Genomic DNA, 22788 nt, shown 5'->3' with positions numbered 1-22788 from the left:
ATTTCTCTTTTTTTTCTTCACTCTTCTACTCATCTGGCGTTTGTGTCCTTTCTTAAATATGTTTTCACAGGGGTGCCACCAACTTTGCTGATTGGCTCCGCTTTGGTCTGCAGTGAGGATGTTGTGGAGCTGGCTGGAACCAGCTGTGTCCAGCACAGGGCAGCTCCTGAACTCTTCTCACAGAGGCCACCCCTGCAGCCCCCACCACTGCTACCAAAACCTTGCCATGTACAACCAATACACACACTTATTAATTTAGCTGATGCCTCTTATTTTAGCAAAGCATGGGTTGGATTTATTTTTAAAAGATTTTGAATACAATTTTATTAAGGATCTATTTTGTATCTCTCCACCATTAAGACAGGGGTTTATTTAAGTTCAAAAATGCATAACAAAAAAATGTTAAAAAACATCCCTACAGTTGTCTAAAAGATTTTCCAAGAATAATTCCTAAGAAAAACATACAAGATACAGAACTAATGTTACTGATTTAGCAGGTGGCAGTCTTCTCTCCACATCTGAAGTGAACAAACATTTTAGAATTCTCAAGTGCTTTACTGTTAGAGGTAATGTGACAAATCTGACTAACATCAGAATAACAGAGTTATAACCCATTCTCTCAACATGCAATGAAAATGTAAAACTAGTTTGGCTTGATTTGTCTGCACTGGAAAACTCTGTTGAATATAAATATACTATCTATGCTTGCTTTCCTACCTGAGAACTCTGGTTTATTTAGCACTGCTTTCAAAGGAAAAGCAGTTTAAGAATTCTTACCTTTGACTTCACACTTTTATTGTTGATCAGCTAACACATTAGACAACATAAACACACTGTGAAATCATTCTGGCTCGCTGCAATTCTTTAAAAGTGTTATATCTTAACCATTACCACACAATCATTTTATTAATGACATAGTCATCAGCTTGTCCTTAACTACAAAACTAAAGAGTTTGAACTATATAATAAAGCCAGTGTGACTGCTTAAGCAACTCTATCACAAATAACTTAAGATTCTGTAGAAATCCATACAACACTGTTAAGAAGCCCAGCTCATCTTAAAACGAGGTGGAAACCAGGGCATTCTATATACTCCAAATTCCTCCAGTTACAACTACATATAGTATTATTTCCTGCACGAATTGATAAAAATAATTGTTTACATACATACCATATTCTGCTCTAGAGACAGAAGTAATGGCAGATGAAAGGATCATTATTTTAACTAAATGCTTAAACAGCTTTAATATGAAATATATATAAAGATACATATAAAGATATAGAAATGCTTAATATAAAAGGTAGACAGTGTTCATACTGCAAGAGGCACTGGTAAAGCTGGGATTTTTTTCAAAATTAAAAAAACTTTGACTTTCAGCTCCAACTTGATTTCCACACTGGATCCGACAGTCCAAGAGAGGTGAGGCTGCTGCAGCTACGCCTCCCCAGGTCTAACCAGTAGTGAGGCTGAAGATTTATTCCCAGTAGGCATACGCACACAGCGCACACATATACACCACATATATATACACATGGCAGGCCACACAGATCACAGACGGACACTCAGAACACACACATGAACACAGACAGCACCAACAGCCTCATCCTGCTCCCCTCTCTGGATGAGCAGGATGGAGGTCCACTAGTGAGAATATCTATACATATGTATAATGTGGATCCCTCCAGCAGCTGGGCTCAGACACTCAGTCTGCCCAGTAGCTGCCCCTAGTTGCTGGCACCTGGACACATCCCCAGTCCAGTTGCTGGAACGGATCATCTCACACGTGCATCCAGAGCTGGCTGGGACTCCCCTGGTCCCCCAGTAGCCAACCCCCACAGTGGTCTCAACCTTAGAGACCCAGGCCACTTCACCTACTTGCCAGCTAGTCTGGCTTGATCTTGCACACCCGCACTCACTCCAGTTGTTAGCACCACAGACATATGGGCCTCTGTCCCCTGGTCCCACCCCAGTGGCTGACACTTGGTTTCACTCACTCTGGTCTTTCCAGTCACTGGCACCTCCAACCTGCAGTCCCAGCCCAGTTGCTGGCACCCAGACCCTCACTCGCTCCAGTTGCTTGCACCACAGAAACACAGGCCGCTATGACCTGAGGTCTCACTCCAGTTGCTGGCAGTGAAGTCCAGTCACTCCAGTCTCTCCAGTCACTGGCACCACAGCCACACAGGCCCTCTGACCCATGGTCTGACTCCAGTTGCTGGCACTCAGCCCCCAATACACACTCACACAGCACATAGAGAATCCCTCACCCAGGAAGGAGTTAGAAAGTTTAATAAGATAGGACAGACTGCACTGATCAGGTGCAAAGTATGACCAAACAAATGCACCCATCAGCACCTATTTACATGCAATTGGCCCTTTTATCCCCTTACCTCTCTGTTTTCCTCACACTTGCTCCTCCCCAAATCACCTAAATCCCTCCCCTTTCTCACCTTTGGCTCCTCCCCTAAACATACCAAAATGCTCTTCCCTTGCATCCCATAATGTGTCTCATACCTCTGGGCAGCAACCCCTCTCAGTCCGAAAGGTGCTCTAGTGTTGACTCATCTTGATGGGTGTCACATCTGGACAATGGGGCTAAGGGTCTCTTGGGAGAGGCCCAGACAGGGTATCCGTTCCTCCAAGTCCTTAATTTGGGTTCTTGCCTGCCTTGGGACCTCTGTGCTCCTCTGGGCTTGTGGAGGTAGGCCTTTGATAAGGCTATCACAGAGTTGATAGCTCCTGTGATGGACTTGGGAGGAGCTGGGTCAGGATATTATTATTTGGGCTTCCCCTCCTTGTCTTTCTGGGCTCATTTGTGGGTGTGCAGACAAGCTTTATTACAAAACCTAACAGTGTACATACTGTAAGAGGCACTGGTAAAGCTGGGATTTTTCAAAAGAAAATAAAACTTTGATTCTCAGCTCCAACTTGATTTCTACACCCAGCTCTTAAGAAAGTTAAGCATATATATACACCATCAATAGCTTGCAGGAGAGGAATATATAATTAGTACACCTAAAACGGGTTTTTTTCACTCTCATGTGAAGTTACCTAATGTAATTTTGATGTATTATGTAAATGGGCACAACTATTCAAAAATCATTCTGCTGTTTAAAAATTACGTTAAGAGATAACCTAGAGGCACTATCGTTTCTGCCAGCAAAGTCGGCAGAATGCGCCAACTGCATGGAGCTTCATACACACACCCCCACCCCCTGCTAAGTAGCAACAGATATATAAAAGGACTTTTTAAAATATGGAACTCTTGCCTAAGCTCTGCCAGATAAAAATGCTAATTAAAACGAAAAATATAAATAAAACCCAAAGCTACTGTCCTGGTTTCAGCTGGGATAGAGTTAAATTTCTTCGTAGTAACTAGTATGGGGCTATGTTTTGGAGTTTTGCTGGAAACAGCGGTGATAATGTGGAGATGTTTTAGTTGTTGCTAAGCAGTGCTCACACTAGTCAAGGACTTTTTCAGCTCCCCATGCTCTGCCGGGCGCACAAGAAGCTGGGAGGGGACACAGCTGGGACAGCTGACCCCAACTGACCAAAGGGATATTCCATACCATATGATGTCATACTCAGTATATAAAGCTGGGGGAAGAAGAAGGAAGGGGGGGATGTTCAGAGTGATGGCGTTTGTCTTCCCAAGTAACCATTACGCTTGATGGAGCCCTGCTTTCCTGGAGATGGCTGAGCTCCTGCCTGCCCGTGGGAAGTAGTGAATGAATTCCTTGTTTTGCTTTGCTTCCGTGCGCGGCTTTTGCTTTACCTATTAAACGGCCTTTATCTTAACCCATGAGTTTCCTCACTTTTGCTCTTCCAATTCTCTCCCCTGTCCCACCAGGGGGTGAGTGAGCGAGCGGCTGCGTGGTGCTTGGTTGCTGACTGCTGACTCAAGTGCACTCCTCTGAGGCATGAGTGCTCCTCACATCCATTGGAAATGGCTTGGAAGGACTTGCGTTTACCACCAGGCATACACAGTACTTCTGGGATGTTTCAAAAGCAACATACTGAAGAAGAGATACAATATATAGTCAAAACCAAAAATTGTTTCTGAAATTCAATTAGAGTAAAAATTATGGCTGTGTAGAAAGCCCTCACAATGTCTACGTAGTATTTGAGCTCTTCAAAGCAGGGCTTGGCAAGGAAATGGCCTGATTCACAGGTCTTACGCTGGTCCTTTTTATTGGGTCACATTTCATCTTGATAAATGTATTCAAAGAAGGAGCCTGAAGGGAATATGGAAGTTTGGGGGGTTACTTGAGGGTTTTCTTTTCTTTGTTTTGTTCTTTTTTAAAAAAAAAAAATGCATTCTGTTACATCTGGTAGATGTCAGTCTTTCTAATCATAAAAAGAATCAATCCTAAAAGAATTAATCTTAAAAAGAATTATGAAGAATTATTAATTTAAAAAATTACCCACATTGTCAACTATACCAATTAAGTTCATAACTGTTGTTCTATTAATCAGGAAATGTCTACCTTCCTGGTCCAGCCAAGCTAATGGAATTATTCCTTCAAGGCTGGAACCTAATTTCCAAGGATACTAAAGCATTAAAATATGTGGGCTAAAGATCAACTCTTGAAGGAAGATGTAGCAGCTCGGACATCAAATGAAAGATTCTGGAGCGGAGCAGCTTCCTCTGTTTCAAAAATTTGGGTACCTCATCTGAATAGCCTTTTTTTAACCCTCATAAGAAAATGACGTGCTTTACATTAAATCTATTTGTGCTGGCTCCTTGCTATTTTGCCAATTGTACAATAACTACATATGCTGGGATGAAACAGCTATTGAGTTACTTCAATCAATTACTTCACACCATGTCTCTAGAAAGGAAGTAATTTGCAGACCAAGAGACTAGAGCTATAGTTAATAAACTAGAGGTCTCTGCAATCCAGAGACCCAGGAAAAGGCTAGTTGAACACGAGGTCCTACATTTTAGAGATGAAGGCAACAAAGCTTTGAAGGCTGTACTCAACAGGGACCACAGAGACATGGAAATCACAGTGCATCTTGTAAGTAAGACCAGCAGAGGGCTTCTGGAACTTACTGATCTGTGAATTGGTTCCATGAAATGTAAACTAGACACAATGCATCACAAAAATGTAGAAATGCTTAAGACAACCCTCTCTAAGTTACCTAATATCAGAGTGATTTAATGATATCCAGCTTAAATTTTCTTTTTCTTAATTTTGTTCCATTGCTCTTAGTCACTTTCCCTGCTCAGATTATATATGCTTACTTCTTTTATGCTCCAGTAGTCAGTTTTAAAGCTACTCTGAACTAGTTCATCTTTAAAAAAAAAACCACCCAACTGTTCTGGCAGCTACAGACTGCCAGAGCTGAGAGGGCATTGAGCCCAGACAGCCGTGCTCTTTCAGGAGCGACCAAACCAATATCAATTTCCTCCTATGCCACATGGATAGCTCCTAAAACTGAAGCATCCTTGCAACTAATTCACTGCAGTAGGGCAGTTGCTTCTCAACAGGCATGAGTCAAAAAGTAAAAAGACAGATGGAAAAACATAACTTACATAATATCATAAATTACTTGTCTAGAAGACTTTTTTTTTTAACTTCTCTCAACTGTTGTTCTCTCATTTTCATCCTATATGCCAATAATAATTTTCTAACAACTACAGCTGACTCACATGGGGTAGAGGGGAGGGGGGGTGTTGAACTATTATTTTGTGGTTTACAGCCCACAAGTGCTGCTTTTGACACTTGCCAATTAATTTATTTCCTCCAAGTTGTACTGATGTATGTTTTTCTCATTCTGAACCTCATTTTATGACTTTCAGACCAAATATCGGGTTTTTATTTTTTTCCAGGTTTCTCTGTATTAGTGATAACTGCCTTTTGTTCCAACATGCAACCATTTACAAACATTACTAGAATAGTCTTTGCCCTTCTGCATTGCTAATGAATGGGACAAACAAGCTCACAGCTCTGTGTGAAACCTAACAGACAATACATTATTAATTCTTTCTACCTCGTACTCATCATCTTTTGGCTAGTCTCAGCCTGAATTTGAAAGCTGCGATATATTTTCAGATTGCATTAGTTTGGATCTGACATTTTCTCTATAGGCCAAGTTTTAATTAGTTTTAAGAGAAACATGTCAAGACAATATACTGAATATTTTCCTGAAATCCAAATGTCACAGAAGTTAAACCGTCAACTACTCATTTTGCAAATATAACCTAAAATCAAAATGAGCAAAATGAATCCTGCACAGTGTATTATTTATGTGACAGCTGTTTTGTAAAAGCCAAGACAGTACTCTCCATTATTCTCCCACTCTACTCAGCGCTTGTCAGGCCACACCTGGAGTACTGTGTACAGTTCTGGTTCCTGCTATACAAAAAGGATGTGGACAGGCTGGAAGGGGTCCAGAGAAGGACCACCAAGATGATCAGAGGACTGGGAAGCCTGCCATACGAGGAAAAGCTGGGAGAACTGGGTTTGTTCAGCCTTGAGAAAAGGAGGCTTAGAGGGGATCTCATCACCGTGTACCAGTACTTAAGGGGTAGCTACAAAGAAGATGGAGACTCCCTTTTTACAAGGAGTCCCATGGAGAGGACAAGGGGGAATGGACACAAGTTGCTCTTGGGGAGATTCCGATTGGACACGAGAGGAAAATTTTTCACAGTGAGGACAGTCAACCATTGGAATAATCTCCCCAGGGAAGTGGTTGACTTGGCCACATTGGACGCCTTCAAGAGTCATCTGGACAGGGTGCTGGGCCATCTTGTCTAGACTGCGCTCTTCCTAGAAAGGTTGGACTAGATGTTCTCTGAGGTCCCTTCAAACCTGGGAGTCTGTGATTCTGTGATTATCGTCTCTTTTTTTCTCTTATTTTTGCATTGCTTTACTAGAGGAAAAACAATTTTCAAAAACATACTTTATTATAAACGTAAATTGATACTGGCACAATATTTACCTGTTTTACCTAGCCATTATGTGAATTTTCCATGATCTCTACCTAAACCAACCCTCCTGTTCTCTTCCTTCCCTCTTCCACCTCCAAAATCCAGAGCGTTGCAAGGGGGTTGGACTAGATGACCTTTAAAGGTCCCTTCCATCCCAAACTATTCTATGATTCTATGATTCTATAAAATAGCATCACTAGCATATTATCTTTTGGAGGAGTGTGGTGGGTTAACTTTGGCTGGCTGCCAGACGTCTAACAGGCTGATCTCTCACTTCCCCTCCTCAACAGGAAATGGAGAGAAAATAAGATGAAAAACCTTGTGGGTCAAAATGAGGACAGGGAGATCACTTACCAGTTACCGTCATGGGCAAAACAGACTCACCTTGGGGGAAATTAATTTAATTTATTACCAGTTAAAAATAGGGTGGAGTGGTGAGAAACAAAGACAAAACTAAAACCTCCTTCCCCTCCCCTTCTTCCCAGGCTCAACTTCACCCCTGTGTTCCCAACTCCTCTACTTCTTCCACCCACCCCTTGAGTGACGCAGGGGGGATGGGGAAAGGGGGTTGGCGTCAGTTCATAACACGTCATCTCTGCCGCTCCTTCCTCCTCACACTTTTCCCCTGCTCCAGCGTGGGGTCCCTCCCACAGGATACAGTCCTTCACAAACTGCTCCAGCATGGGTCTTTTCCATGGGGTACAGTCCTTCAGGAAAACACTGCTCCAGCATGGACTCTTCTCCATGGGCCACAATTCCGGCCAGGAGCCTGCTCCAGCATGGGCTCGCCACAGGCTGTGGCTTCCTTCATGGCATATCCACCTGCTGTACCATGGGGCCCTCCAAAGGCTCTGGTGTGGGGCTGCAGGGGGACAACCTGCTTTTCCATGTTTTTTTTTTCCATGGGCTTGTACAGTTTTGGCTGGGATAGAGTTAAATTTCTTCATAGTACCTTGTATGGGGCTACGTTTTGGATTTGTGCTGAAAACAGTGCTGATAATGCAGGGATGTTTTAGTTGTTGCTAAGCAGTGCTTACACAGAGCCAAGGCCTTTTCTGCTCCTCACACTGCCCTGCCAACAAGTAGGCTGGGGGTGCACAAGAAGTTGGGAGGGGACACAGGTGGGACAGCTGACCCTAACTGACCAAAGGGATATTCCAGACTATATGATGTCATGCTCAATAATAAAAGCTGAGGGAAGAAGGAAGTGGGGGACATTCGGAGTGATGGGGTTTGTCTTCCCAAGTAATAGAGCCCCGCTTTCCTGGAGATGGCTGAACACCTGCCTGCCCATGGGAAGTAGTGAATGAATTCCTTGTTTTGCTTTGCTTCCATGCCTGGCTTTTGCTTTACTTATTAAACTGTCTTTATCTCAACCCATGAGTTTTCTCACTTTTACCCTTCCCGTTCTCTCCCCTACCCATCTGTGGGGGAGTGAGTGAGCGGCTGTGTGGGGTTTAGCTGCCTACCGGGGTTAAACCATGACAGGGCTGCAGGGGAATCTCTACTCTCGCACCTGGAGTGCCTCCTCCCTCTCCTTCTTCACTGACTTTGGTGTCTGAGAGGTTGGTTCACGTTTTTTTCCTCACTCCTCTCTCTCACAGCTGCTGCACAGCATGTTCACCCCTGACTTAAGTATGTTATCACATTTCAGAAAGGTATGCTCAAGTACCTTTCTGAAATGCCTGTACACGAACACATGCAGCGTGGGGAATAAACAGGAGGAACTAGAGGTCTCTGTGCGGTCACAGGGCCCTGATCTGATTGCAATCACAGAGACATGGTGGGATAGCTCGCATGACTGGAATGTTGTCATGGATGGCTACAGGCTTGTCAGGAAAGACAGAACAGCAAGGTGAGGTGGGGGAGTTGCTCTTTATGTGAGGGAGCAACTGGAATGCATCGAGCTGTGCCTTGGAGTGGAAGGAGACCAAGTTGAGAGCTTGTGGGTAAAAATTAAGGGACAGCCAAATATGGGCGACACTGTTGTGGGCGTTTGCTACAGGCCACCTGATCAAGAAAAGGTAGCTGATGAAGCCTTCTACAGACAGCTGGAAGTAGCCTCACAATTGCAGGCCCTGGTTCTTGTGGGGGACTTCAACCATCAATGCACTCTCTAACATGCATATTTATTTGAGAAATTAGGGGAATCTTTCTCAGTGTAGTAGCAAATCACAGAACAGTTGGGTAACAATTAATAGAAAAAGTAATTATACTAAGGCATGTAAAATGACATAGCAAACTGGCTTTTGCAGGATCAGAAATCCATGCTGGTCAGTGTAAACTGATATCCAAGGTTGTCACTGCTATTTATTTTAAACCAACATATTTATTTCATTTGTACATGCTTTAAAGTTATGGAAAAAAAAAGATGGGAAAACATACCTCTGATAAAAATGTCTGGGCTGATTTCTGTGCTCCTACATGGAGCAGATATTCATATACGTACAGTGCTAATCTGAAAAATAAAGAAGGCAATATTTAATACTGTGCATTTTTTTGTTCCTCTTTTCAGAAACAAAGGATTTCAGAAATCAGTGTTACACACCGTTTCCTTTCGGAAACCATTATGCACCAAGTATGTCAAATCTATTATCTATACTGAACTTTTAAAAGTAGAACATGTAGGTCAATCTGAGCAGAATTTTAAAAATAGTAGTTAATTAAATATTATTTTAAAAAATTAATTCCTTTATGTCAATATTTTAATGATATTTAGACAGGTGCCCACTTAGCTAACAAATGACCTACTGCTGCCTTTTTGCCCACTATAGCATGTTTATTGTAAACATAATATATTCATGCAGCGACCGTGATTATTTTTCCAAATCAAAATTTTTATATGTAGAATGTGTCAAGCTGTGAGCACATGTGAACAATAGTCTATGCTTATTGAAAGAATATGCACACTTCAAGCTACATCAGGAAAAGTAATTACAGAATCCACGACACTACTGTAGCACGACCACATCTCTTAAGCAGAGCATAAACATATTTTTAGATTTATTCAGGCGTGCATCTTTGAGTTCTGATGCCAACACAGCTACAAATTATTGTCACAGTTCCAGAAGAAGCTTCACAGTGATCTTCAGCAGGCAGGCACATCTCCAAGTAAATCAACAGAGCTGGCACAAGGACCTCATTGCAAAAATGGGACTCATACCCTGAATGAACATCCACTAGAACTTGGGCTGAGAATGCCTTTTAAAAATTGAAGAACAGGTAAGTAGTAAGAAATGAAAATTTCTATTAATATAGGCTTTTCTATTAATATAGGCTAGTTCTGAGTTAGAAAACTAAACATGTAGCACTTCCTATTCTGCAACTGATTCTCTAGAGACGTTCCTGTCTGTGCATTTTTCAAGTCTTGCTAAATGAAATCTCATTTGTTAAGATTTTAATCTCTGTTTAAAGTAATGATTTAATAATGATGCTTAGAAATTGTCTATAAAACATTTCAGTCCAAGAAAGAAAAGAAAGTCAGGCTGCACTCCTTAAAAAACTGCTAGCTGAACTGTTTTTAAGAAGCAAAATCTATGAGTTCCCTTTGTGATATACCGCTATTTAATATTTAAGCATATGATTGGTTTTAGTTTGAACCTTGAAAGGGACTATACCACTTTTTAATTCTAGCATTTTACAAAACAGTTTTCTGTTAGTTTGTATTAAGTCATATGAATAAATACAAACAGTGTGATAAGGATAAAGCACTTAAGTTATTCTAATGAAGCATGGTACCATTCATTGCTCAAATGCCTCACACCTCAGAGATGAGACAGTAATATGCTTTTTTAAGTACTGTGAAGAGAGAGAGGATCACTTATTCTAGTCTCTCATCTCAAAAGCACAACTGGATCTTTCACAAAAAAACCAGTCAGATCTTGTTGACTTAATACTTTCCAGCTGAACTATGATTCAATTTTTAAGCAATAAATAATTATAGACAAAATCTAAGATCAGAAAGATATAAAAGACAGAGGAAGAACTTTTTATAATAACCAAGATGACTTATATACCTAGTATCACTTTAAAATATTTCATTTGTCTTCCAAGATGCACTTTTTTTGTTATTTTTATCAAAACATGAAGCCTGCAGTTCAGAGAAAAGGATTTGTGTGATCATATCCTTTCTACCCCCCCCCCCCCCCCCCCCCCAGGAATCAAAAAAGCACCAGAACCAGGCATTTATTGCAGATACACCACCTTCATAAGTCTGCCATCTATTAAAAGAAACGATGAGCGCTCGTGGTGGGTGACTCTCTGTTGAAGGGTACTGAGGCACCCATCTGCCGACCTGACAGGGAGTCATGAGAGGTATGCTGCCTTCCAGGAGCCAAGGTCTGAGACGTTGCCGAGAGGGTGCCACAACTCATCAGGAAAACAGACTACTATCCACTATTACTATTTCATGTAGGCATGAATGACACTGAGAGCCATAACCTGGGTAAAACCAAGGAAGACTTTTGAGCCCTGGTGGAGCAAGTGAAAAACAATGGCGCCAAACTGATCTTCTCTTCCATTTTGCCAGTTCGAGGGAAAGGAGCAGCCAGAAACAGGCGCATAATGTATATCAACTCCTGGCTACGTGGCTGGTGCCACCGTGAGGGGTTTGGCTTTTATGACAATGGGGTGTTCTTCAATGATGACAACATGCTAGGGAGGGATGGAATCCATCTGTCTAAAAGGGGTAAGGGAATCTTCAGCAGTAGGCTGGCTAACTTGGTGAGGTGGGCTTTAAACTGAAGGACTTGGGGGGTGGGATCCACTGCGAAAACGCTCACACCAGCACGTCCAAGGGGGGAGTAAGTCAGGCCAAGCAGTGTGGTGATAAAGGTTCCTTAGCTGTCTCCCAAGAGGTGAAACAGAAGAGTAATCACCTCACGTGTATGTCTACAAATGCACACAGTTGTGCTGGTTTTGGCTGAGAAGGGGTTCATTCTCTTCACTGTGGTGCCTGTGGTGGTTGGGGACCTTTCCAGCTTCTCGCGATCTGCTGCATTGGCAGGAGGCTGGGAGGGGCGGGGCCACGGCCAGGGCAGCTGACCCCAACTGGCCAATGGGATGTTCATTCCATACCATGTGACACCATGACCAGTATATTAAGGGGGGGAGTTGCGCTCGAGCTGGCGTGGTGTCGGGTGGTGAGCGGCTGCGTCACGTGCGGTTTGTTTCGGTGGTTCATCCCCATCCCCCCTTCCTCCCACCCCAGGTTTCACGGCTCTCGTTGTTCTCCTTTACATTGCATTTCTGTTGTTTCTTTTAGGTTTAATTATTAAACTGTTCTTATCTCAACCCACGAGCGTTACCCTTCTGATTCTCTCCCCATCCCACCAGTGGGGGAGTGAGCGAGCAACTGTGTGGGGCTGAGTTGCCGGCTAAACTACGACAGCAGTCTAGGTAACAAACAGGAGGAACTGGAGCTCATTGCCCACTCAGAAGGGTATGACATCATAGGAGTAACTGAAACATGGTGGGACAACTCAAATGACTGGGGCATTGCAATGGACGGTTACAGGCTCTTTCACAAGGACAGGCAGGGTAGAAGAGGTGGAGGAGTTGCAGTCTGCATTAAGGAAAACCTTGAATGTATCAAAGTCAACTATGGTGATTGCGACTGCTCTATCGAATGTCTCTGGGTTGAAGTCAAAGGGGTCATATCCAAGCAGGACCTCACAGTGGGCATCTGCTATCGACCTCCTAACCACGATAACAAAGCCGATGAAGCGATATTTGGGGCACTAAAGCAAGCTTCTGGCCAACAGAACCTGGTCCTGATGGGTGACTTCAACTACCCAGACATCTCCTGGAAGAACAATACAGCAGCTCGCATGTCATCCACCAAGTTCCTGGAATGGATAGAGGACTGTTTCCTGATACAAATGTTAGATGTGCCAACCAGGAAGGAGGCACTGCTGGACTTGCTGTTCACAAACCGAGAAAACCTGCTTTGTAATATCTCGGTTAGTGATAGCCTTGGCTGCAGTGACCACAATATTGTAGAGTTCGGGATCCTGCTGAGTGTGCTGAAGGTCAGCTCTAAGACAAGGGTTCTGGATTTTGGAAGAGCAAACTTCAGTTCACTCAGGGCTCAGTGGGGAGGGCCTCCGTGGGATGCTTCCATGGAAGACAAAGGAGCTAGTGAGTGCTGGGAATTCTTCAAAAACTCTCTATTGAAGCACAAAGCCAATTTATCCCCTACAAAGGAAAGGGAAGTAAGCGGAGCAAGGGGTCCCCTTGGCTTAACCATGACCTCCTGGGTCTACTCAGCTCCAAAAGGGAAGCACACCAGAGATGGAGAAGTGGAGGATTATCCATCGAGAGCTACAAGGGCATTGCCAGAGTGTGCAGAGATGCAGTTAGAAAAGGAAAAGCCCAACTTAAATTGAAACTGGCCATAGATGTCAAAAACTAACAAGAAAGATTTCTTCAGAGATGTCAACCACAAGCAGAAAAAGAAGGAAAACATAGGCCCACTGTTAAACGGAAGAGTCAATCACCAACAAGGCAGAAAAGGCAGAGGTCCTCAACACCTTCTTCACCTCTTTCTTTACCAGCACTGTCGGGTCCCAGGCTTTGGGAACAAAATTGCTGGTTGATCCAAACACTGACCTGCCATCAATGAAGGAAGAGTTAGTACGTGAATTATTACAATAGCTTGACCCCTACAAATCAATGGACCCTGACGACATCCACCCGAGGGTGTTGAGAGAGCTGGCTGACATCATCGCAAGGCCACTCTCCATAATCTTCGAGAAGTCATGGAGAACGGGGGACGTCCCAGAGGACTGGAGGAAGGCAAATGTTACCCCTATCTACAAGAAAGGCTCGAGGGAGGATCTGGGTAACTTTAGGCCCATCAGCCTTACTTCAATCCCTGGGAAAGTTATGGAACGAATCCTCTTGGGGGCCATCACAAGTCAAATGAAGCACATGATTGGGAAAAGCCAATATGGCTTCACTAAGGGCAGATTGTGCTTGACAAACCTGGTGGCCTTCTATGACAAAGTGACTTGCCTGGTTGACATGGGGCGGGCAGTGGACATTGTCTACCTGGACTTCTCCAAGGCCTTTGATACGGTCCCCCACAGTCTCCTCCTGGAGAAATTGATGTGTTATGGCCTAGAGAAGTGGACTGTGCAGTGGGTGGGGAATTGGCTGACAGGCCACACCCAAAGGGTGGTGATAAATAGCTCCTTTTCAAAGTGGCAACCTGTCACAAGTGGAGTCCCCCAGGGATCGATATTGGGCCCAATGTTATTCAATATCTTTATAAGTGATCTAGGTAATGGCATCAAGTGTAGCCTGATGAAGTTTGCTGATGACAGCAAGTTGAGTGGGGAAGTAGACACTCCAGAAGGGAGAGCTGCTCTGCAGGAAGATATGGATAGGCTGGAAGAGTGGGCCAACAAGAACCTTATGAAGTTCAACAAGGAAAAGTGTGAGGTCATGCACCTGGGAAAACATAATCCGGAAGTGCAGCATGGACTGGGATCCACCTGGCTGGAGAGCAGCTCTGTGGAAAGGGACCTGGGGGTCCTGGTGGACAGAAAGCTCAACATGAGCGAACAGTGTGCTGCTGCGGCCAAGAAGGCCAACAGGATGCTGGGTTGCATCAAAAAGGGCATCACCAGCAGAGATAAAGAAGTCATTATCCCACTCTACTCAGCACTTGTCAGGCCACACCTGGAGTACTGCGTACAGTTCTGGTCCCTGCTATACAAAAAGGATGTGGACAGGCTGGAAGGGGTCCAGAGAAGGGCCACCAAGATGATCAGAGGACTGGGAATCCTGCCATGCGAGGATAGGCTGGGAGAACTGGGTTTGTTCAGCCTTGAGAAAAGGCGGCTTAGAGGGGATCTCATCACCATGTACCAGTACTTAAGGGGTAGTTACAAAGAAGGCAGAGACTCCCTTTTTACAAGGAGTCACATGGAGAGGACAAGGGGGAATGGATACAAGTTGCTCTTAGGGAGATTCCGATTGGACACAAGAGGAAAATTTTTCACAGTGAGGACAGTCAACCATTGGAATAATCTCCCCAGGGAAGTGGTTGACTTGGCCACATTGGACACCTTCAAGAGTCATCTGGACAGGGTGCTGGGCCATCTTGTCTAGACTGTGCTCTTCCCAGAAAGGTTGGACTAGATGATCCCTGAGGTCCCTTCCAACCTGTGATTCTGTGAAAAGCTTTAGTGAATACTGCACTATGATACCCAAATTCACAGCACAATACTTTAATATCATTCAAGATTTGTAAGTATCATCTTAGGACTCCTGGAATCTATCTGCAAAACACAGCACATGCCAGCAGTGTTCCAGTATAACTGAATATCACTATCCTCTATGCATCTTAGTTGGTCAGCATCTTAAAAAAAAAACCAGGATTTTTTTATCACAACAAAAAAGACAACCCTAGAGGTTTGATATAAGAATATGGAATCTGCTAATGAAGTTGTAATTAAAATTATAATGTCTCCTACACATACATTATTACATCCTGGTTTAAATATACTAACCATGCAATGAAATGGTGAAACAACTTTGTTTTTTAAGCAGAGGGTGGGAGGTAACAGATTTTTCAGGAAAAGATAAAATATGTCACATTTTAGGCTTCCAAGATTATTCAAATGTGATAAATTAAGAGTGGGACCACACTAGCAAAGGAACTGCATAACTCCTCTGACAGAAAAGCCAGGACCACCTTCCTGGTGGTCCTGTCTCACACAGATGCGAGACAGAAGGCAAAACATAAACTAATCTAATTGGATCATTTTAACTTTAAATTGTTTGCCCATCCTAGTTATTATTCTGTCAGGAAATCTTTACAGAAGTTAACAACATTATAGTTCCATCCAGAAATAAATGCATTTGCCACAGAGGTAAAAAAAAACCCCTAATATTTTACTGCATTAGTCAGCAAAAAGATTGATGAAAACTGATGCTCTGAATAATGATATCAAAGAAATAAAAAAAGATTAATCATGGTGTAACAAGTAGGATTAATGGATATAGTGACTTTAACTATGACATGAGAAAGACTAGAACAAGATCAAAGTGGCTACAGTCCAAGTACGTAAAATTAGAATAGAATAGAACAGAACAGAATAGAAGTGTTCAGTTGGAAGGGACCTACAATGATCATCTAGTCCAACTGCCTGACCAATTCAGGGCTGACTAAAGGTTAAAGCATGTTATTAAGGGCATTGTCCAAATGCCTCTTGAACACTGACAGGAATGGGGCATCGACCACATTTCAGCTGGTCCCTTATAATTTCAGTGTCCACAAATGGAAAAGTCACTGTTCCCACACTTGTGGTCATCCAACTCAGGCGACTGGGCAGCCCAAGGTCTGTCAGTAAAGGCTGAGGCAAAAAACACGGTGAACATCTCCACTTTTTCTTCATCCCTATCAGTCAGATGACCATCTTCAACAAGTATCGGTCCAATACATTCTTTAGACCTCCTCTTGCTATTAACATAGTTTTAAAACCCCTTTCTTTCTGTCTGACACAACACTGGTCAGTTTCAACTCTGAGCTTTGGCCTTTTGTATCTTCTTCCTGCATATGTGGGCCACAGCTCTGTAATCTTTCTGTGAAGCCTGACCTCGTTTCCAGAGATCATACCATTTCTTTTTCCTCTTGAGTTCCAAGAAGAGTTCCTTCTCCAGCCAAGCTGGTCTTCTGCCCCACTTGCTTGACTTTTGACACAGTGGAATTGTGTACTCCTGTGCTTCTAAAAGGTGGTTCTTAAAGACTGACCAGCACTTGTGGACTCCTAAGCCCTCAGAAGCAGATTCCCAGGGAACACTGCTAAGTAGCTCCCTGAGTAGCTCAAAGTTTGCTCTCCTGAAGTCCAGGGTAGCAACTCTGTTGTCCTTTTTTCTCATTACAATAAAAATTTAAACTCAACCGTTTCATGATCACTGTGGCCAAGACAGCCACCTACCATCACATTCCCCATGAGTCCTTCTCTATTCACAAATAACAAGTCTAGGAGGGCATCTTTCCTAGTTGGCTCACTGAGTGCCTGTGACAAGAAGTTATCTTCTACGAACTTCAAGAATTTCCAAGACCTGCTCATCACAACAGTATGATATTCCCAGTTGATGTCTGGGAAGTTGAAATCCGCCATAAGGACAAGGGCTACCGATCCAGAGATTTCTCCTAATTGCCTATAGATTAACTCATCAGTGCTATCATCCTGGCTGGGTGATTGGTAGTAGACACCCACTATAACATCTCCTTTGTTTTCCATCCCCCTAATCCCCACCCAGAGGCTCTCAACCACATCATCACTAACCATAAGGGCTGTACAATCAAGCCTCTCACATATAGTGCGAGACCTCCACCTCGCCTGTTCTGCCTATCCCTCCTGAACAGCCTGTAGCCTTCCATCCTAGCACTCCAGTCATGGGACTCATTCCACCAAGTCTCGCCAATACCAAAGATATAGCTCTGGGAGCTGACCAATGCTTCCAGTTCATCCTGTTTGTTTCTCATACCGCATGTATTGGTGTACAAGTGTTCCAGCCCTCCTGAGCCCTCCGTGCTTCCAGGAGCAGTGTAAATGTTCCCACTAGCATTGCCACTCTCAGGCCATGCCATTCCAACCCTTGGCTTACCTACTGCGATCCTGTTGGTATCCCCTTCCCCCATCGATTCTAGTTTAAAGCTCTCTCGATCAGTCCTGCCAGCTTACACACAAAGACACTTTTCTCCATCAGGATAGGTGGATCCCGGCAGGCCCCAGCATACCTTGTGTCTTGAAGGCTCTTCCATGGCTTAAAACCCCAAAGTTTTGGCAGAGGCACCAGTCCTGGAGCCAGATATTTATGTCCTGGGTGCGCCTGTTTCTTCCAAAGCCTGCCCCCATTACTGGGAGGATGGAGGAAAACACTACCTGTGCTCCCAAATTTTTTAGCATTCTTCCCAGGGCTCTGAAATATCTTTTGATTGACCTCAGACTTTTTGTTGTGACATCGTTATTACCCATGTGAAAGAGCAGGAATGGATAGTGGTCTGAAGGTTGTACTAAGCTCTTCAGTCTTGTGGTGACATCCCTAATTCGGGTCCCAGGGAGGCAGCAAACTTCCCTGAAAAGAGGGTCCGGTCTGCAACTAACAGAGGTATAAACTATTTCACATCTGAGCAGAAGTCTAAGAAAATAATAGTGAGATATTCTCCAACACCAGGACTTGGGTTCAAAGAGAGTCTATGCAATAAAAGGATGTGAGAAATTTTGTAAAAGCAGCAAGTTAACATCTGTTAAATTTTCATATTTACATACTTCTTGACATCCTATGCTAATCAATTGTCCTGGTTTCAGCTGGGATAGAGTTAAATTTCTTCGTAGTAGCTAGTATGGGACTACATTTTGGATTTTTGCTGGAAACAGTGGTGATAATGTGGAGATGTTTTAGTTGTTGCTAAGTAGCGCTTACACTGGTCAAGGACTTTTTCAGCTCCCCGTGCTCTGCCGGGTGCACAAGAAGCTGGGAGGGGACACAGCCAGGACAGCTGACCCCAACTGACCAATGGGATATTCCATACCATATGACGTCATGCTCAGTATATAAAGCTGGGGAAGAAGAAGGAAGGGGGGACATTGGGAGTGATGGTGGCTGTCTTCCCAAGTAACCGCTACGCATGATGGAGCCCTGCTTTCCTGGAGACGGCTGAACACCTGCCTGCTGATGGGAAGTAGTGAATTAATTTCTTGTTTTGATTTGCTTCTGTGCGCAGCTTTTGCTTTACCTATTAAACTGTCTTTATCTCAAACCATGAGTTACCTCACTTTTACTCTTCCGATTCTCTCCCCCGTCCCACCAGGGGGGAGCGAGCGGCTGCGTGGTGCTTGGTTGCTGACTGGGGCTAAACCACGACATCAATTTATGTGAAGTCCGTAGTAATTTTTTATAAAGACAGGCCATAGGCCAGGATTCCTCCCTTCCAAGACAAATAAATTAAACACATAGTTGCAGTGAGAAACAAAAAGACAAACATTAAAGCACCTTTCCTACCCCGTTTCCCACCCCATTTCCCAGGCTTCACTCCAGACTCCTCTCCTCCCCCCTCTTATAATCATCGCAGGTTACACTCAGTCCCTTCAGCGAGGCCACAAGCAGTGCAAAGCAGGGGTTTACAGTCACTACATAGCAATTTCTTTCTGCTAATCCATTCTTCTTACACTTTTTCTCTGCTCTGGCATGGGTCCTCCAAGGGCTGCAAGGAATATCTGCTCTGCCACAGAGCACCACCTCCTCCTCCAACCTTGCTGCTCCCTCTGTTATTTCTCACGCTTTTTGTTCCCTCTGCCTCTGCCTGCCTGGCATTTCTGTTCTTTCTCAAATATGTGTTTACATAGGCACCACTGACTTAGTTGATGGGATCAGCTTTGGCCAGCAGTAGGTCTGCTGCAGAACCAGATGGAACCAGCTGTGTCCAGTACAGGGCAGCTCCTGACAGAGGCCACCACTGCAGCACCAACCGCCCCCCCCCCCAACCTTACCACATACACATAACACACATACTTAAAAAAACCCCATATATATTTTAACTGAAGGTATAGTTGTGTATAACCATTATCCAGGAAGTAATAAAATTAATGTGGCAGAGTGATGTCATGGTTTTAGCTGGGATAGATAGTTAATTTCCTTCACTGTAGCTGGCAAAGTGCTGTGTTTTGGGTTTAGTATGAAAACAATGTTGATAACACACAGATGCTTTGGTTGTTGCTGGGTAGTGCTTATACTAGTCAAGGACTTTTCCAGCTTCCCATGCTCTGCCGGATGCACAAGATGCCAGGAGGGGAGGGGGCACAGCCAAGACAACTGGACAAAGGGATATTCCATATCATATGATGTCATGCCCAGTATATTAACTGGGGGGAGTTGGCCGGGGGAAGCAGCGATCACAGCTCGAGGACTGGTGGCATTGGTCAGTGGGTGATGAGCGGTTGCATCACTTGTTCTTTTTTGCCCCTGGGTTTAATTTCTCTCTCTCATTATTTTCCTTTTCATTTTATTATTATTACTGCTGTTGTTGTTATTATCATAGTAATTATTATTATCATTACCATTATTACTATTACTATTTTAATTATTAAACTGTTTTTATCTCAACCCACGAGTTTTCTTGCTTTTGCTCTTTTGATTCTTTCCCCCATCCCGCTGGGGTAGGGGGAGTGAGTTAGCAGCTGTGTGGTGCTTAGTTGCTGACTGGGGCTAAACCATGACAAGTGAAAGCCTCAAGCTCCCCAAATTTGGCAGTATGTCAAAGCACATTCCAAGTAGTATACTCTTTCACAAAGTCTATGACAGAGTATTAGTGCAATCACAGAAATATATCAGCTTATTTCCTAGATGTTAGCACCTCCTTTGTCAGCAATAGCCATTATGCTGTTAACATCTGATGCTGAATATAGAAAAAAAATTATATATAGTTGTAATTTCCAGATTCTGAGTATCGCAGAAATAAATCTAGCATTTCTGGATTGTTAATAGACTTCATTTTTAAACTAATTGTGTAGGGAAATTTCTGCATACAACATACTACCCATAAAACAGTAAATATTAAATAATAATTTAAAAAATCAAAAGGAAAACTATTAAATAAATATCCATAGATAATTTTTAGATTGTGTGAAGAAGACTGAATCAGCTGAGCGACATTTAAAAGTAGTTCCATAGAAAAGGTCCTAAATGTTTATTTCTGTGTTTAAGGAGACTTACAATATTCCAAAATCACTACTGTGACCCATACAGAGTATGGGTCAGTATTTTTTTCTTTTGTTTAAAAAAATTTATATAGACCCCATTTCAAATCCTGAGATTCCTAGGAATCTCACTGATTTAATATCCAAAATATAAATCTTATTCTCTAAAGTAAGAGACAGTAGCACTGAGCCCATATTTAAAATGTAATACAACAGATAAAAAACATTTCATGTTTGAAGTGTCTCAAACCCATCACTTCAGTAGATTTAAAACTGCTCTGAAGCTCTTGACAGTAAGCTGGTGTTGGTCAGTTTCAACTAACAAGGGTAAACTTCCTGCAAAGTTTCATACATTTAACAGTCATGTATGCCATGGTCAAACCATCCTTTCTTCCCAATTTTATCATACTGACACAATCATAGAATCATAGAATAGCCCAGGTTGGAAGGGACTGCGAAAGATCATCTGGTCCAAACTGTAACCATTTTCCTAGTTCCTGAGATTAAGGTGATTCAGTCAACTCTCAATTATCCATGATAACAGAGGACCGGGATAAGAAATAATAAGGGCTGTGCTAGATGTAGAAGTGCTATGCTGCACAGAGTCAACATAGTAGAGTCACCTGTGCCTATCTCTACTCAGCTTCTTTGTACTGTGGGAAGATCAATTTGTTTAGATGCAGCATCAAACTCAAGCTATACCCAAGAATTTGCTTATGCTTTTTAATTTGCTTAGGCAGGCACATTAATGATGGCCTAAACTTTACAGCTATTCTTCTGTACACACACCTTTGTGCATTAGCTCTCCTAGGCATGCTGTTTCATCTACACATAATTTACATTTTTGCTTGCTTAGCTTGAGTCCAGCAGACTGCTCTTTTCAAGAGCCTCTAATCATACCAGTCTACTGTTTTTTTCCCAGCTCAAAACACCATCTATGTTAATGTTAGTACTCTCTATCCTATCAACAATGTGATTGGTTTTCTGAGAAACACTTGGGTATTAAACAAAAAACCCAAACATTGGTATGAAGAAACAGTATGTCCCAAAAGTGATACTAAATGTTTGTTAGAATATGTGCAATGCTTTCTCGGAGAGCTTCTATCACAGTCCTACAAAAATGGGCAGCATAAAAATATACGTATTTGGCACTAACCATAACTGCTTATTTCTTCCTCTCTTTGTAGATAGCAAAAAAATGTTCTCCCAACTTAAAAATATCATTCCCAATATATCTGTTGAGAAGGACCTTGGAGTGCTGGTGGACAGCAAGTTGACTCTGAGCCAGCAATGTGCCCTTGGGGCCAAGAAGGCTAATGGTATTCTGGGGTGCATAAAGAGGAGTGTGGCCAGCAGGTTGAGGGAGGTTATCCTGCCCCTGTACTGCACCCTAGTGAGACCACATCTGGAGTACTGTGTCCAGTTCTGGGATCCCCAGATTAAGAAGGACAGGATACTGCTCGAGCAAGTCCAGAGGAGAGCTACCAGATGATCAGGGGACAGGAGCATCTCCCTTATGAGGAAAGGCTGAGAGACTTGGGTTTGTTAAGCCTAGAGAAGAGAAGACTGAGGGGGGATCTTATCAATACTTCCAAATATCTGAAGTGTGGGTGACAAGAGGATGGGACTGGACTCTTTTCAGTGATGCCCAATGACAAGACAAGGGCCAATGGGCACAAGTTGGAACAGAGGAAGTTCCACCTCAATATGAGGAAAAACTTCTTTACTGTGAGGGTGACAGAGCACTGGAACAGGCTGTCCAGAGAGGTTGTGGAGTCTCCTTCTCTGGAAATATTCAAAACCCGCCTGGACACGATCCTGTGCCCCCTGCTCTAGGTGTACTTGCTCCATCAGGGCGGTTGGGTGAGATGATCTCCAGAGGTCCCTTCCAACCCCTACCATTCTGTGATTCTGTGCCCCATGGATGGTGGTGCTGAGACCTGTTTTGGTGCTTGTGCAGGTTTTGGCTGAGAAGGGGTTAATTGTCATCACTGTGGGGGTCAGCTACCTTTCCAGCTTCCCACGTTCTGCCACGTTGGTGGGAGGCTGGGAGGGGTGGGGCCATGGTGGGGGCGGCTGACCCCGACTGGCCAATGGCATGTTCATTCCATACCATGTGACACCATGACCAGTAT

At 43.4% G+C, this 22788-nt stretch overlaps 1 protein-coding gene across 2 annotated transcripts in view; it reads right to left on the bottom strand.

Annotated features, from left to right (window-relative positions):
- LOC135316341 (single-stranded DNA-binding protein 2-like) overlaps nt 1–22788 on the bottom strand; it is a 192516-nt gene that overhangs the window by 101899 nt on the left and 67829 nt on the right. For both annotated transcript variants that reach the window (XM_064469527.1, XM_064469528.1), the window contains exon 2: nt 9324–9396. In XM_064469527.1, the coding sequence (XP_064325597.1) occupies nt 9324–9396 (73 nt within the window). The remainder of the gene's footprint in view (nt 1–9323; nt 9397–22788) is intronic.

The sequence above is a fragment of the Phalacrocorax carbo genome, chromosome 19 (genome assembly GCF_963921805.1).
Source record: "Phalacrocorax carbo chromosome 19, bPhaCar2.1, whole genome shotgun sequence".
In the NCBI taxonomy this organism is placed as follows: domain Eukaryota; kingdom Metazoa; phylum Chordata; class Aves; order Suliformes; family Phalacrocoracidae; genus Phalacrocorax; species Phalacrocorax carbo.
The sequence above is the reverse complement of the archived record's forward strand: the minus strand, read 5'-3'. Positions and strand labels throughout refer to the sequence as shown.